Genomic DNA, 16,943 nt, shown 5'->3' on the forward strand with positions numbered 1-16,943 from the left:
TCACGATGCTGTACAATGTGAGGCAAATATTATATCCCATCTGTAAAACCTTCATTCATATGAGAAGAGATAGGAATCCCACTCAAAGATTTCCTTTCTCCCAAACACTCTACTAAGGCCAGTGGAGCCAGATCTTCACAGGTATTTAGGCACCTAATGAGATTTTCAAAAGCACCTACACTTCTAAAACTCATTGATTTCAATGGGAGATGCTAATGAAAATACCACTAGATGCCTAAATGTCTTTAAAAATTGGGCCCAAGGCCATTAAGCTTGTGGGTGCAACATTGGGTACAAATTATAGTAAATAATTCCTCACCAGTCTTGGCCAATGGGAAATTTGAGTGAGCAAGGAATATAGGAAATATCTTCTGATCTCTATGGTTCCACCTTCTTACTCTGTGGATGAGTAGGTATTTTCTATGTGGACATCTTATTCCATAGGCCCAATTATCACAAAAGAACCCAATGGCCATTAGAAGTCAATGGGTGTTCTGCAATTAACCCCTTTATCTTCCTTTAGAAAACTCATCCTAACAATATGGCTTTTATTCAGCTTTATTAAACACATGGGCTGAGATTTGCAAAGCAACCTAAAGGACACCCAGTACCCATAACAATTCATGAGAATGTGGCACACAAATCCTTTAGGCACCTTTGAAAATCTCTCCCTTTCTGTATGATTGTAACTATCTTATCAAGCAATACAAATCACTCTATAATAATTAATTATCCTAATCGTTATTAACCAACCCACCGATTTATCATTAAATTATGGCTATTGTTCTTGTTTATCTTATGGCAGCACCTAGAAGCGATGACTCTGTTGTGCTGGGTGTTGTACAAACACATAACAATGGGACAATCGCTGCCCCAAACAGCTAGCCATCTAAAAATAAAACTACAGACAACAGGGGAACAGACAAACAGAAGAGGAGAGTAGAAGGAAACAATTAAATGTAACTGGTCAACATGAAGAACAGTGTGTCCAGTGACACAGTTGCCTAACCATTGTCAGGGTATTTTTGCTGGCATCACAGCAGAGAAGAGTTTAAAAAAAATATTTTTGTGTCATCCACAAACTTTACCAGGAATGAGTTTATATTTTAAATCCTTCACAAATCAAAGGGAAAAGCTTCCTGCCCACAACTTTTCTCAGGGCAGTTTTTATCTCCTGGTTCCTCAGGCTGTAGATGATGGGATTAATCAAGGGTGGCACCACTGAATAAAATGCAGCCACCAGATGCTGCTCCAGAGCAGAGTCGGAGGTTGGTGCCATGTACGAAAACATGCCACTGGTGAGGAATAATACAATGACAGTGAGGTGGGGTAGGCAAGTGGAGATAGTTTTACGGCGACCTTCCATGGAAGGGATTTTCTGCACTGTTGAGAAGATCTGAACGTACGACAACGTTATTAAAGCAAAACAGCTTGAAGCTAAACACACACCAAAGACGATCAGTGCAATTTCACCAGTGTGGGATTCAGAGCACGAGATCCTCAGCAATGGCTGGATGTCACAGAAGAACTGGTTGATAATGGACCCACAGAAGGGGGATGAAAACGTGTTAGCAGTGTGCAAAGCAGAATAGAGACCACCACCCACCCATGACCCACAGGCTAACTTAACACACCTCCTCTTGTTTATGATCATTGCGTAGTGGAGAGGATTGCAGATGGCAACGTATCGGTCAAAAGCCATGATTGTGAGGAGGAATAGCTCTGTAGCTAAGAATGACATAAATAGAAATAGCTGTGCAACACATCCCTGGAAAGAAATGGATGAGCTGTTCATGAAGGAGTTGATGAAGGACTTGGGTACTGTGACTGAAATGAAGCAAATATCCAAGAAGGATAGATTTCTCAGGAAGGAGTACATAGGGTTGTGAAGGTGGCAATCAAGGGTTATTGCCATGATAATGCTAAGATTCCCTGACAAGGATACAATGTAAATAAACAGAAACACCACAAAGTGTAAAAGCTGCAGCTTCCGAACCTCAGAGAATGCCATTAGAAAGAATTCATTCACGATGGTTTGATTGGCCACGATTTTTCTGGGAATAGCATTTTCTCTCTGCAGAGGGAAGGATAAAGAGACTGGTATAATAACAAGAACGAGAACAGTAGGAGTCATACATACAGATATCTCCTGGTCTTAAATTAATCTAGAGCTGTCCAGAGCCGAGCTCTAGTAAATATTTTCAAACACCTTGGAGTTTTAATAGACTACTGTGGGGGAGGGGGATATGAGAAATACTCTATAAGACTTTAAGCCCTGGATATCAACTTATATTCAACTCCTGAATGCAATCCTTCAAACAGCTGCATACAGCCAACTGGAAACCTGAGAAGAATCACCTAAACTATTTTCTGTTCCTCATCCAGGATTGTTTTGATGGAAAGTTTCCAGTAATCTCTAATGCTCGGTGATTCCTAGGTGGAACCCACTAACCACATGCCTCCCTCTCCCCTGTTTATTATTAATTTTTGTAAGGTTCTCAAAAACTAAATGAATGTGGATAAATGCCTGGAGGATTCATAGATACATGACAGATAGTTAGATAGATGGATGGCTAGATCTATCTGCGACACTCTTTCACCACATTGAAACATCAGTACATGGCCCTACTGTGGGTGGGTAAACTAGTTCTAGCTGGAATCATTTAAAGAACCTAGAGTTCATTACTTCTTATGGTCCTTCAGTTTGCAAGGGGATGACAAGGTTTTCAAAAATAAATTGCCAAAGCCTGTGGTCTTTACCCAGTCCTTTCTTAAGGACTAATTAAGGATGCCAAAATGTAAGTACGGGTGGCAGGACTTGGGCCAATAATAATAGCAGAACTAATAACTGAATCGAAATAATAATAAAGTAGTGCATAGAATTAGAAAATGAACAAAAGTTATGAAGACTATGAGTTGGAAATATCTGAGATTGCTTGCCGCCCAGAGGTTCTCATATGCCACACCATGGTTGTAAGTGTTAAAGGGCTGGCTTCTGTTCTCAGAAACACTGGTGTAAATCTGGAGTCACTAGAGGAGTTTGGGGTTTACACTGGTGTAAGTGAGGTCAGAAACTGGTCCAATATCTTATTTCAGTAACAATCCTGAGTACTGCTTAGCAACTCCAACTTCAAAAGATACAAACATCACACACCCTTTCAGACTCAGCAATGCAGAATTGAGGGAGTTCAGCGTCTCTGAATTTCCCCTGCATATCTATCTATCTATCTATCTATCATTTCTGGGATGCCTAGCAGTATGTTATCTATTGGAGGGGAGGGCTTTTTTTCTGTTCAAAAAAAAAAAGCTAAATCTATTAAAGTGGAGCTAAAGATACTGTATGTTCAAAAGTCTGAGGGAATCATACCATGCTTAAATAGGCATCTTGCTCTCCATTTGTGACAGTCTCATTCTTCCTCTGGCTTCATGCTATTTGCTAAGAAGGAAATAATGGTGGCATAGACATGTATCCCAAGGCTGAAATGATGTTGTGGACCAATATATGAGGGAACAAACCCCAACAGAAGTAATTTAACTGCACAAACCATGCTACTTACATGCAAACAAGAGTGCCTATTCTCCTCCATAATCCACCTGCATGGAGTGAATGAAGTACAACCCTGGAGATAACTGTTGCCATATAGCCTTCAAAGGGCCTTGGGGGAAATGTCTCTGGGGTTCCATAATGAGAATGTGTGCTTATAGCAGACACTTCCCCACCCTGTATACTCTTGTATGTTCACAGCACGGGACAATAATAGACATAGGAGCTAACTGCCTACTGGGTATAACTCCATCAACTTTGGGGAGTTATAGCAGAGAATACTCTGGGCCATGGTTTCTTGTAAGCCTTTCTGCAGTAGCTTAAACTGACTGATTCAAAGATTCATAGATTCGCAGAATTCAAGGCCAGAAGGGGCCATCATGATCTAGTCTGATCTTCTAAGTGTCTACTGCATTTGGGACCACCCGATTCTTATTACTGGGGTCACTCAGGAGTAAATAACCATGAGGACAATGTAGTTACGCTGCATTTAAACTGCACAACAGGATATGGCCCTGTGGCAAATTGCCAGCACTGTTGTGGTGTGCCCTGTGCTTTTTTCTTCTTAAGGAGTGGTCAGGGCATCATCTCTCACTCCTTTTCTTGGGCATTAACTGCCTCGCTAGTGTCCCAGAGAAGGGGGAAGGAGAGGGAGGGATCTGGGCCTGCCTTCTACTCCAGGTCTGAGCCAGGGGCCCTAGGGATTGCAGCAAAGAACTTGAAACTGCGATTCCTTCCCCTGGGCTACTTCCCTTTCTGCCCCTTCAGTTTGTTGGGCTTCCCACCCTCTCTCCACTTGAGTAGGATTTCTCCCAACCCCTTGTGTCTGGGGAGTCCCTTTGTTCTGCGTGAGCAGGGTTTCCTTTTACCTAGTGTTCTGGTCTTCTGGTCCACAACATCACTTCTCCAAACTCCCTTCGGCTCTCCTCCAAACTTCCCTGTTTGACTGAAGCAGAGGTTTTATCAGGTGTCTGGCAGGGCCTTAATTGGCTCCATGTGCTCTCATTAACTCATAATAACCTCTCCTCCGTCTACAGGGAACAAGGCTCTGACCATCCTGGGGCTTACATATCTCCTATCTATCACTCTTCTGCTGTATCACAGGCCCTTATAGTTTTCAAAGCTAAGGGTGTGAAACATCACAGCGATGGAGAAGAGAACTGGGAGGGAGGAGAAATGGTGCCTGGACTATAGAAATCCAACTATACTTTCATCTTGAGAGGTTCCCATTGGTGGGGGTTAGGGTTGGTTGGATTTTTTACCCCTGTGGAAAATGTTGACTTTTCAATGAAAAATCAAAAACTGAGACATTTCAATTCAGAAATATCATGGAGCCTCCTGGGAATTGTAGTTCAGGTGCCTCATGTTCCTGTTCGTCTCTACAGACTGAACTTATTGGACAGACTACATCTCCTATGAGGCACCATGGTCTCGCCTCTCGGTGAGGTGAGCTAGTGCATCATGGAACTCCCTTGGCATGGTGGATCATGGGAGATGTAGTCCAGCTGGGAATTCCAATCCATAAAGAAGAATGAGGACATAGAAAAGGTACAGAGAATGGCAACAGAAATGATTATGGGTATGGAACAGCTTCCATATGAGGAAGAATTAAAAAAGACTGGGACTATTCAGCTTGGAAAAGAGATGACTAAGGGGGGATAGGATAGATGTCTATAAAATAATGACTGGAGTGGAGAAACTGAATAGAGAAATGTTATTTGCCCCTTCACATAGAGGGAAAATCAGGGGTAACCCAATGAAAATAATAGGCAACAGGTTTAAATGAAACAAGAGGAAATACTTCTCCGCTTAACGCACAGTCAACCTGTGGAACTCATTGCCAGTGGATGTTGTGAAGGTCAAAACTGTAACTGGGTTAAAAAAGAATCAGATAAGCTCATGGAGGATAGGTCCATAAATGACTATTAGCCAAGATAGTCAGACACACAGCTTCAATATCCCACTCTCTGCCAGAGGTGGAAGAAAGCATTTGAATGGGGTATCCCAGCCTCAGTCTCTACTGTTGAAGCTGTTCAACTGTGGATAAATAATGAAAAAAGGCATTGGAGCAGGGGAACTGGACCCTAGGTCTTCCACCTTCCTGGACTACAGAATCATTCTGACTGTCAGTCTCTCTCACTTTGGCCCAAGGACTGTATAAATATGTATCCACAATGGAACAGTCACTGGGCCAGAGAGAGCAATGATGGGCCTGTTTGTTACTTTACATTTTTTCCAACACATGCACACATGAAAAGAAATCACCTGGAAAAGCTTTAGTCAACAGCATTGTGATGAGATTTGATAGTGAAGTAAATAACCATGAGATTTATTGATCAGGCCTGCCCTGCTGGGGCATCCATAGAACAGTGAAGGCAAGTTCCAGGGTCAGATCTCCAGTTTGTAGGGCAGTTTTTTAATGGATCTACTCCAGTTCACACCAGCAGAGGATCTGGGCTCATACAATCTATCCATTACACAAGGGAATTTTGCCATCAGTTAATGGTAACATGGTTAATTCTTCACTGAGTTAGTGGTCCTGATTCCCCACTTTGTAACACCTATTTATAATCAAATAATTTCTAATTTACACTGGTGGGATTGTAAAGAAAATCAGGCCACCTGAAGTCTTTAAATCATGATTTGAGAATGTAAATAACTCAGTCAGGTGTTATAGGTCTGTTAAAGGAGGGAGTGGGAGAGGTTCTGTGGCTTATGATGTGCAGGAGGCCAGACTAGATAATCACGATGGTCCCTTCTGAATTTAAAGTCTATGACTCTATTATGGAGTTAGACCATCATCACTTCTCATCTATTACTTCTCTTCTTCATCATTTCAGGATCTCCCTCAATCTTCTTACATCCTGGAGAGAAAGAAGCTTGTTTCCTTCTCTATCTTCCTCTCCCTGAATGCTGAATATCTTCTCTCTGCTGTTATCTCCCAGCCAACTGTAGGGTGCAATTTTCCCACCACAATGCATCAATAGTTCAAGCCACATTGTACACTGTGGCAGATAGGAAGAACATGGTCCCTGAGTGGAGCTGGGCTGTTTCCTCCACGCCCCCTGTCCATTCCCATATATCACACTCTATAATAGGGACTGGTCCTGTTTAGCAGCCAGTTATTACTCTGCCTCAATTCTGCCATAGCCTGGAACTACACTCTCCAGAACAGCCATGTAGGGCAACTCCAAATCCTTGAAAGAGTAAATATCAAACATTGGGGTACATACTGAATTCTTACTCAGACAAAATTCCAGTGACGTTAATGGGGCTACTCACATGAGTCATGAGGAGGCACAAGGATTAACAGACAATTGATTTTTGACCCCTGTCCTAACCCATACCCCCCCACATCTAATTAAAATAGATTTATATCACAGGGGTGACATCACTCATCTCTAGAAACTTATCCCATAGCTGTGTCATCAGAAATGTCATGCATGCTACAACCATGCTGGCTCCCATCTCTCTGCTTTGGTGGATCAGTAAGACCTCAGCAGTTCATTGAATGTGGTATCCTAGTGTAAATCTGCACCATCTATATGCAGAAGATCCTGTCTCCCTCCAGAGTCTGAACAAGCAAGTATAGCAGCCTGCTGGTAATTGACGTGCAAAAATGTTATTCCTTTAGGTCAAGAGGGAGAGTCCTCAGATTTTGTTACAGATGATTCTGAATTTAATATCTTTGGTAGCTAGCTAGCTAGTTCTATCTACCCTATACATATCTATCTTATATGCTAATTGTTAAAATATTTGCAGGTGACACCAAACTGAAAGAGGTTGCAAGCACTTGGGAGAACAGGTTTAGAATTGTATGAGTCATTGGAGCTGGCATTGTCTCTCTGGCCACCTTATTGATCCAGGTATTTTTTAACTAGTTCCTTAATGACTCTTCATTGCACTCAGACAGGGAGGGGACACACACATCCATGTCTTTTGGGCTACCCTGAGAGCAAACTTAATCGTTTTTCCCTCAGTGAATAGCCATGACAAATATAGGGGAAATATAAGAGTCATAAATTATTATAAACATTTTTACCTTGTAACAGGTGTATTAAGAGGATCATCATATAGAAGACATGAGAGGTAATTTTTCCACTCTTTTTGGCGCCAATGAGGACTGAGATGGAGAATTGTGTCCAGATTTGGGCACTACACTTTAAGAAGGATGTGGACGAGTTTAACAAGCTATGGCCAAGAAGAATCAGGGAATGACAGAATTTTAATTTCCTGCCCCAATGACCGGGCCAGCAGCAAATTACTGTTGCCAGAGAGCAAGAGATGGCAGAGAGGAAGGAACTGTGCCTTCTTGAGTCAAAAATCCTTTCCTTGGCTGGTTCTTGCACAGCGTAATAGAGAACCACCACCACTCTAATGAAGCACAGGAGCAGGTAGCTTGTGGCCGTGGAGCCTTGAATAATACCAGTGGGGGACAAGCCATCAGTGAGAACTCTTGGCCCACATACAGTTACCTTCCCTTGGAGTTATTTCACCTAATAGAAGTGTAGAGTGCAAATTATCAGGAGACGAAGACTGAGGATTGGTTGAGTTGCCTCCGATGTCACCATGGCCCAAGTTTAGAGTGACCTGACCTACTGACTAGGCTATTTACATAATTTATTCTTAATCTAATGATTAGACACAACTTTTCTTAACAATTTAGCTTCATTAAATCCTAATATCATCAAATGTAGCTTACACACTTATTTGAAATGAGGATTAATGCTCTGAAAAGTGTGAAGAGTATGTTTATTCCAGTTTTAAGATTACTTGACAGAAAGCAAGGAAATGGCAGAAGCTAAATTTAAAGTAGAGCTCATTCTTAATTATTTTATTCTCATGAACTAATTAAGATATTTACTTGCAAAGTCACCCAGATGCCAAGAATAAGTAATCCATGATCAGAGAGGAAACACATTGTTCTTCAGACCTTAGGGTGGGAGCAAGGTGTGCAGTGTATTTTAAAGCTTTGGCTTGGTGTTCCAATTTTCCTCCAAAATGTGTCAGGTGGCCAGAGGCAGGCAACACCCAGACTCTGCACTTGCTTTCAGGGAGTTATGATTCTGGTATGCATGAATTCAACAGGCACACAAAGATAAGTATGGACTCCTTGTGTGAGTCAGTGTGCAAGATCATATCTCCATGACTGGTCCATAACTGTGAGAGGAAACAGCCAAGAGACTTCCCCTCTGGTAGAAGCCACAGTCCAGCTCAATTCTTCCTGTTTTTGATCAGGAGTTGGGAGGTTTGGGAGGAACCTGGGCCTGCCCTCTACTCCGGGTTCCAGCCCAGGGCCCTATGTATTGGAGCTGTCTAGAGTGCCTCCTGGTACAGTTTCACAACAGCTACAACTCCCTGGGCTACTTCCCCATGGACTCCTCCCAACACCTTCTTTGTCCTCACCACAGAGCCTTCCTCCTGATCTCTGATAATGCTTGTATTTCTCAGTCCTCCACCAGTATGCCTACTCACTCTCAGCCTCTTGCTTGCCTCTGGCTCCCAGTTCCTTCCATGCTCACATGCACTTCCTCTCCTCTGGCTCCCTTTGACTTGACTGGAGTGAACCCTTTTAAAGAACTAGAGGGGCCTTAATTAGAGTCAGGTGCTTAACAGCCTCACTTGACTCTTAGCAGGTTAATTGGAGTGTGGTGTTCTCACTGGCCTGGAGCAGTCCCTGCTCTGTTCACTCGGGGAACAGAAAAATGCTTATTCAGTGGCCTGTATATCTCTCTTCCACTACTCTGCTGTTCCCAACTGGCCTGGGTCTATCACACTACATGGGGGCTTAGGTCGGCTTAACCATGTCTTTCAAGGAGGCGCATGCAGCAGCCGGAGAGCCCTAGCTAGTTAGATCCAATGATCAGCTTGCTTGGAAGGTCTCAAAACATTTTCTTTCATTTGAATGTCCCCAGACCCTGTATCTGGATTTTTCACCTTGGAACCATTGCCACTGAAAGCTGAAGTGAGGAGATAGTCATTGTAATGTCATCTCTAGCTTATATGAATGTAAATTTTGAAGACGTAAGTTTTGGGGGAATAGCAAGATTGTACAAAACCCACATGTAAAGAAGATTTGTACAAGAATAAAATAAAACATAAAAAGATATGTTATAGCTTTCTAAATGTTTAATGGAGCGCCATCAAAAATAGTATTAGCTTGCTTTTCAGAGTTTTGCCTAAACAAATTGACCAGAATACAAAAGACAACCCAATGAAACTGCTCTGCCTTAAATTGTTAAGAAATCCAGGGTGCAGTAAAAAAAACCCAAAACACATAATTGATTGGTTTATTATTGTGTGTATATATATATCAATATAAAAGACAAAAGTCACAGCTTGAGTTAAACTTAAGTTGGGCCTCGAGCTAGTGTTGCAGTTAGGGGTATGTCTGCACTGCAATCGCGTGATGTTACTGCAACTCGCATAGAGACACCTGAGTCAGCTTTAATCTAGCTAGCTCAGGTACTGGAGCAATGGAGCTGCAGCAGTCTGTGCTTGAGTCTGGGCTGTAGCAGCTCACTCAGAATCCTGTGAATTTAGTTTCATGGCTAGTCTCATCTGAAGCATGTGCTGCTGCAGCTTTAATGCTCCGGTACTTGGTAGCTACAGTAAAGCTCACTGGGGACTGTCTACACCAGCTGAAATCACACTCCATGATTGCAGGTTAGACTGACTCAAAAACAAGCCTGTAAATTCATCCCCACATGTGCAAACTTAATGAGACAGGTGTGGAAAAATGATGAGACTGGCTTAAAAATCATGAGATATTAATTTACACATTTTACTGGCATTTTTTTCTCAGAGCCTTTTTCACCTCTTTGTTTCTCAGGCTGTATATGAAGGGATTGGCCATGGGAGTCAGAATTGTGTAGAAGACAGAGAACACTTTGTTGAGGTCTCGGTATGTGTTGGTTTTTGGTAGCAGATACAAAATGATCAGGGTCCCATAGAAAATTGTCACCAGGAAGAGGTGAGAGCAGCAGGTTGAAAATGCTTTTTGTTTCCTGATGGTGGAAGGGATTCGCAAGATGGTGGAGATGATACGCAGGTAGGATGTCCCAGTTAAAGCAAATGGGGGCAAGGTGAATAAAGCACACAGAATGGTAATTAAAAGCTCCATCTGGTAGACGTCATTGCAGTAGAGATTTATTATTTGTGTAAATTCACAGAAAAAATTATCAATTTCATTTGGGCCGCAGAAAGTTAATTTTAATATCATAAGAGTTACTATGGAATTAGCTAGCAACGCACTTATCAAAGACCCAGCTGCTAGCTGGAGGCAGGAACTGCCATTCATAAGGGTTGCATAATTCAGTGGTTTGCATATTGCTAGGTACCAATCATAAGACATCATCGCCAGGAGATAACACTCAGTGCCTGCAAGGAAGCCAATGAAGTAACATTGTGTGATGCAGCCACCAACAGAAATGGTCTTGTCTCCAGTCAGGAGACTGGTCAGTAACCTGGGCAGGATGGTGGATGTGTAGCAGGCCTCCAAGCAAGACAAGTTCCCCAGGAAGAAGTACATGGAGGTGTGAAGGTGCTGATCAGCCACAACTAGCACAACAATCAGGAAGTTTCCGGCCAAGGTCACAATGTATATCACAAGGAACAGCAGAAAGGGAAGGATCTGCAGTTCAGAGATAGACTCAAATCCCAGGAGGATGAATTCTGTGAGGGAGGTTTGATTTCCCTGTTCTGCATCTGCCATGTCAGAAATGAACCATCCTCTACAAGAGAACAAGAATGGCATTTATTAAATATCAGTATCACATTATCAATTTAAATGCATTAATGTTCAAATTCTCCCTCTCCTTCAGGTCACCTGCCCAAATACTGGGCTGAGCACACAGACTAGGGGCTTGGAGTCATATAATGGAGTCTTATGACATCTGAGAGTGAATGACAAAAACTGAGACACAAACTCGCTGCTAAGGCAAGCTCACATTTGTGTAAAAACCCTATTTTTTTTTCTGACTGGCAACAGAATAAGCTTTGCTCCCTTCATTCTGCACCCAAGAGCTGATACTAGTGATGTGTAGTGGAGAAACTAGATCACTAGGAGACAGAGCTGTAACTAGGAATTTTTTATCACAAGACAAGGGGCAGGGGCAGTAATTTTTGGCTCTTCGGTGGCAGGTTCCTCTTGGACGAATTGTGCCATTCTTTGGCAGCAATTCAGTGGCATGTCCTTCCCTCAAAGAGGGACTAGGGGACCCGTCACTGAATTTCTGCCAAAGAGCCGAACGTGCCTCCCCTCTCCCTTCCTGACGGCCAGTGACAATTTGACGGCGAGTCCCTCAGTCCGTCTCGGAGAGAAAGATTTGCTGCTGAATTGCTGCCAAAGGAGAGACTTTCTACGCCCCTCACCTTTCGCGCCCGAGGCAAGTGCCTCACTCACCTTGCCCTAGTTACATCACTGCCAGGAGGAATCTGGCAAATGAAGTGGTAAGCACTGGATTCCCTGAATTCTTGAAGTCTCTTTTGGGCTGGTAAAACACCGCACAATTTTGCTGACTGTGGATCGGCTTGGTTTGGACTTCAGAAGCTTTCATTATCCCGAACGGAAACCAATTAACGATGTGTGAGGTTGTGACAGTCCAAACCCTCACCTGCTAAGCCTTTTCAGGTGGTTATCATTTGATTTCATTTGTGTTGTACCATGTAGATCAGTTTTTATTCTGCTTTGGGATCATCGCATATTAACTTTAGAATTTCTCCAACAAGGGATATTGTTGATTCAGACTGCTTAGTGACATTCTGAAAATTGAACGATCTTCTCGGTATTGATTACATAGGCGCTGAATACAGGGATGAGACAGTGACCTCTGGGGTTACGGTCTAGAGTGTAAGGGATTTAGAGAGTTGGGGGTTTGGATGAGGGCATCTCAAAGAGTTTTCCTTTGCCTAGAGCACCATATCTGGGATTCTGTGGGCCTGATTTTAGTGGAAATCAGGCAACTGGAAGCATCTCAGCTCCCCATCATCATTGCAGTCATCAGCCAGAGAGATTGTCAAAGAGCCATTTATAGAGGAAATTCCCAGTCTCTTTATATGATCAGTTTGGATAATTAAAACCTATTACTGAGGATAATCTGGATAAGAGATAATAATGCAATACATAAACTGGGATTCTCGCTGAAGCTGACACCTTGGCTAGAGCACTCAGTTGGATGCCGATCAAAAATTTTCTGATGGAAATGTTGATTTATCAAAATCAAAACTTTCTACTGGGATGATTATGTGAGCAAGAAAGATCTTGGAAAACATCTGAGAGAGAAAATGCTTGGTCCTACCTCAGAGGCCAAGCCCACCCTAGCCAAGATCCCATCTCCAGCTGTGGCCATCCCTGATGCTTCAGAGGAAGGAGACCAAAAAAATCCCCCCAAACAAAAACCCTCCCAGAACACATTCCCAGAGGATGTAAACACTGAAGCATGAGCTTTAGGAACCTAAGACATAAACCAAAAATGAAACCCAGGCAGGGCCGTAGCAACAAAGAATGTGGCCCCCTCCGAACATATGTCCGGGGCCCCTTACAATGCAGAAACTGGAATGCGGTATTTATTTTATACAATATACAGGGTTCATATTATGTATACATAGGCCTACAGTGTACATGTATTCCGTATTTACGCAAAGCACTTCTTTCGAACCTTGTTCTCCGCAAATTGGTTAATCAATGCATCATATCCAGAGATCTGGCAATCTTGTTTTCGACTGAGATAACTGCAAGCGCAGAAAGCCTGTCATCTGTCATGGTTGAGTACAGGATATTCTTGATCAATTTCATTCTGCTGAAGCTCCTTTCAGCACCAGCGACAGTAACTGGTGTGGTCAGAAGAATTCTGATGCAAATGCAAAGATTTGGATATATCTCCTGAAGGCTGTTCTTGTATATGTACATTAAAAAATTGTTTGCCGTGACAACTCCTCTCTCCTTCTCGATGACATAAATAAAATGATTCAATTCCATTATGAGTTCATTGGCATCAATGTCTCCCATTTTTCTTTCAAAATTTTTGCTGTGATTCTCCAGTTCATTTTCTCTATGACACTGCTTCAGGCTGTTAGCGTTGTACAGAAATCCAAACAACTTATACCACTCCACGAGTTGGTCAAATCGCGATGAAACAGAAGATATGGCCTGATCAGTGAGAACAAGAAAGAACTGCGATTTGAATTTTTCTTCAGCAGAAAGACGACTCGAATCATCAGCACATTCGTAATCAAACATTCTCTTCTTACATCGCACCCTGGTTTCTGGAAACACCTGCTCAATACCCATACGCTCTGCTATTTCATGTGCATTTGTGACCACAGAGTTATATCCTGTATTTCGGTTGTCTTCCAAAAACTTCATTGTAGCACCGACTTGTGCCTGCAGTACATCAATTGACACATCTGGTGGCTGAATTAATTTGCTGGTTTTATTGACGTGAAATAGTATATCATACCACGTGTACACAGTCAGAACAAAAGGCCACGTAGTAACATGGTCTAAAAGCGCACTGGCTTCTGTTGCTTTATTGCCATCTTTCTTTTCGAGCGCATATTCTCGCAAAGATGACAAAGCATTGCACAATTCTTCAAGGTGATAATGCAATGGCTTCACAGCATCAATTCTCGACTCCCAACGTGTGTACGATAACCCTTTAACAGATATTGGCATATGTTCTTGAAGTATATCCCAACGTGAAGGTGAAGAAGAAAAGATAACGTATATTCTGTTAATCAGACCGAAAAAGTCAACGGCATGTTTCGATGACGATGGCCATGTCTGAGATCACAAGATTCCAAGTGTGAGCTCCACATGGTACATACAAGGCACAGTCATTTATTTTTAGCATGCGGGCTTGAACTCCTTTATTCTTTCCTCTCATATTTGCGCCGTTATCATAAACTTGGCCTCTCATGTCAGCAATGTCTATTCCTAAGTTGTTTGCCTTTTCAAGAAACGCTTCCAATAAACCCTCGCCAGTTGTATCATGAACATTAAGAAAACCAACAAACGCTTCACGAATATTGACACCATCTTCACCGTTGCATTCAACAAAGTGTGACACCACAGACATCTGTTCTTCATGTGACACGTCAGGAGTACAGTCCAAAATAACTGAATAATATTTTGCTTTTTTAAGCTGCGCTATGTTGGCCTCTTGAAAGTTACTGGCAACAAGTTGAATCAGCTCGTTTTGGATCTGTGGACTGAGGTACTGAACATGTGTCTCTGCCTTCTTAATCCTCTGTAAAAGTTCGCTGAGGACAGTATCATACTTTGCAAGCAATTCAAACAGTCCCAAAAAGTTGCCATTCGAAGGATTGCCGAGCTTTTCATTACTTCCTCGAAATGCCAAGTTTCTTTCAGACAAGAAAATAACATCAACCATGCATTTGACAACATTTCTCCAGAAGTCTCTTTCTTTCAGAAAAGCCTGCAATTCGAGTTGGTCAATAGATGTACGGTTTACTATGCCTGACCGAAGGTCAAACCATTTCACCATACAGTCTTGATGACCTTTGCCTGTTTCATGCTGCTGAAGTCTTTTTGACAGTGCTTTCCAAACAGAGGTTCCACGATGTAGCGGTATGTCGCCAGTGCCAAATAATTTACAACAAAAACAAAAAATGGCATCTTTCTGAACTGAGTACATTAACCATGAATGTCTTATTTTCTCGCCATTGGCCATGGTTCGTTAGAAATGAGTACTTGTGAACCTTCGTCTTTCCTCGTTAAATGGAAATTCATAACTTTCATTCTGCTGCGGTGGGCCACATGCAACAATGTCACACACTTACCTGTCCGATATTATAGACGGCCAATCTCCTGGATCATCAGTCAGTGGTTCAGATTCAGATACTTCTTTCCCAGCAGCAGCTGGAATATCTGTCACAGTTTGTTTGGTAGAACAACTGGCTTCACCTTCGACCTCACTTGAAGCACTTCTGGATACTTCTGGATACGATTCGTCACTGTTAGCGCTGTCCGTTTCATGTGCCTGTACCTGTACGTTGGATTGCAGCGCAAAATACGTTGACAACTTTGGAATTTCCTCAAGTTCCTTCTCGGCATCTTTTGCTGCCTTTCGTTTACTAGCTCCACTCTTATACATTCTCTTAGACATCACAAAGCACGCTTCTGCGTTGGAAACAATAAAAAACTAAACAACTAAATTAATAACATTTATCCACCGACCGTCATTATGAACGCAAATACACATTCTTTGAATGGGTCCAACTAAAATTCGAAACTGACCGACAGACAACTGATGTAGCCAATAGCATTATGATGTATCATAATGACTTCACGGTTTTGTCAGTAAAACCTTCCATTTTTTTGCCACTTTTAGGGCCCCCCTTCCTTGCAGGGCCCCCTCCAGTCGGAGGGTATAGACGGCGCTCGCTATGCCTCTGAACCCAGGGCTGATATGCCATGTCCCCCAACTTCTCAGGAAATGCAATCATATAGTTACACTCATAAATTTATCCAGTTGTCTCTTAAAACTAATTAAGTTGTGTGTCCCTACAGTTCCTGTTGGAAGTTTGTTCCAGAATCTCACCCCTCTGTTGATGAGAAACCTTCTTCTAATTTCCAGCCTGCATTTGTTCATGGTCAATTATATAAATTTGCTTTTGTCTAACAAGGAGAGGGAATTAGGAAGTGGAGCTCTACCATAAATTTTAACCTAGTGGTTATAGTGCTCAGCTTGGATATGGGAGACTCTACTTCAAGTGTCTGATGAGCAGAAATGATTGAAATTGCTAGGATTTTTTAAGAAAAAGAAATGAGTGTGCCTGGAAAACATTCTCTAGTCACAGTGACATACTTCTGAAAAGAGCCCTATAGAAAATTAGTGGGACTTCTGTTCCTAAGTCATTTAAACTCCTTTGAAAATCTGACTGAATGGGAATTTAGCTCTTTGTTCTGCACATCTGAAAGTCAGGCTCCACATATATACAGGAGTCTATCCTGCCCTCATGAAAGTGAGTAGCTATTTTGACATCAATTTTTTATGGAAATGGGAATGAAGCCAATGTTGTCTCCAATATCCAATATATGTTTGTCCTCATATGACCTTATAGAGAAACTAAATCTTTCCTCCATTATCAGCCCAAGAGACAAATATCTAAGCAAAGAGATGGAACTTGTACCAAAACCTAGCTTTCAACATAGTCAGATTCTGTGCAAAGGAAAAATTCTTAATGGAGACAGATAAATAGCTGGTCTCAAGGATCAGAACTAGAGCCAGTCTTGTTTAACATATTAATAAATGATGTAAGAAAAGGAGTAAACAGTGAAGTGGAAAAATTTACACACTATACAAAATTTTTCAAGATAATTAAATCCAAAGCAGACTATGAAGAGTTACAAAAGGAATATCAAAAAACTGAGTGA

At 42.1% G+C, this 16,943-nt stretch overlaps 2 protein-coding genes across 2 annotated transcripts; both read right to left on the reverse strand.

Moving 5' to 3' along the window:
* Positions 1–1,099: 1,099 nt before the first annotated feature.
* Positions 1,100–2,134, reverse strand: LOC127033188 (olfactory receptor 14A16-like). Its single transcript, XM_050920979.1, has one exon. The coding sequence runs from the start codon at positions 2,132–2,134 to the stop codon at positions 1,100–1,102; it is 1,035 nt and encodes a 344-aa protein (XP_050776936.1).
* Positions 2,135–10,328: 8,194 nt separating this feature from the next.
* On the reverse strand, positions 10,329–11,258 carry LOC127033189 (olfactory receptor 10A7-like). The gene has a single exon (XM_050920981.1). It carries the CDS (start codon positions 11,256–11,258, stop codon positions 10,329–10,331), a length of 930 nt encoding a protein of 309 aa, XP_050776938.1.
* Between the last annotated feature and the right edge of the window lie 5,685 nt (positions 11,259–16,943).

This window comes from Gopherus flavomarginatus, chromosome 12, assembly GCF_025201925.1.
Source record: "Gopherus flavomarginatus isolate rGopFla2 chromosome 12, rGopFla2.mat.asm, whole genome shotgun sequence".
In the NCBI taxonomy this organism is placed as follows: domain Eukaryota; kingdom Metazoa; phylum Chordata; order Testudines; family Testudinidae; genus Gopherus; species Gopherus flavomarginatus.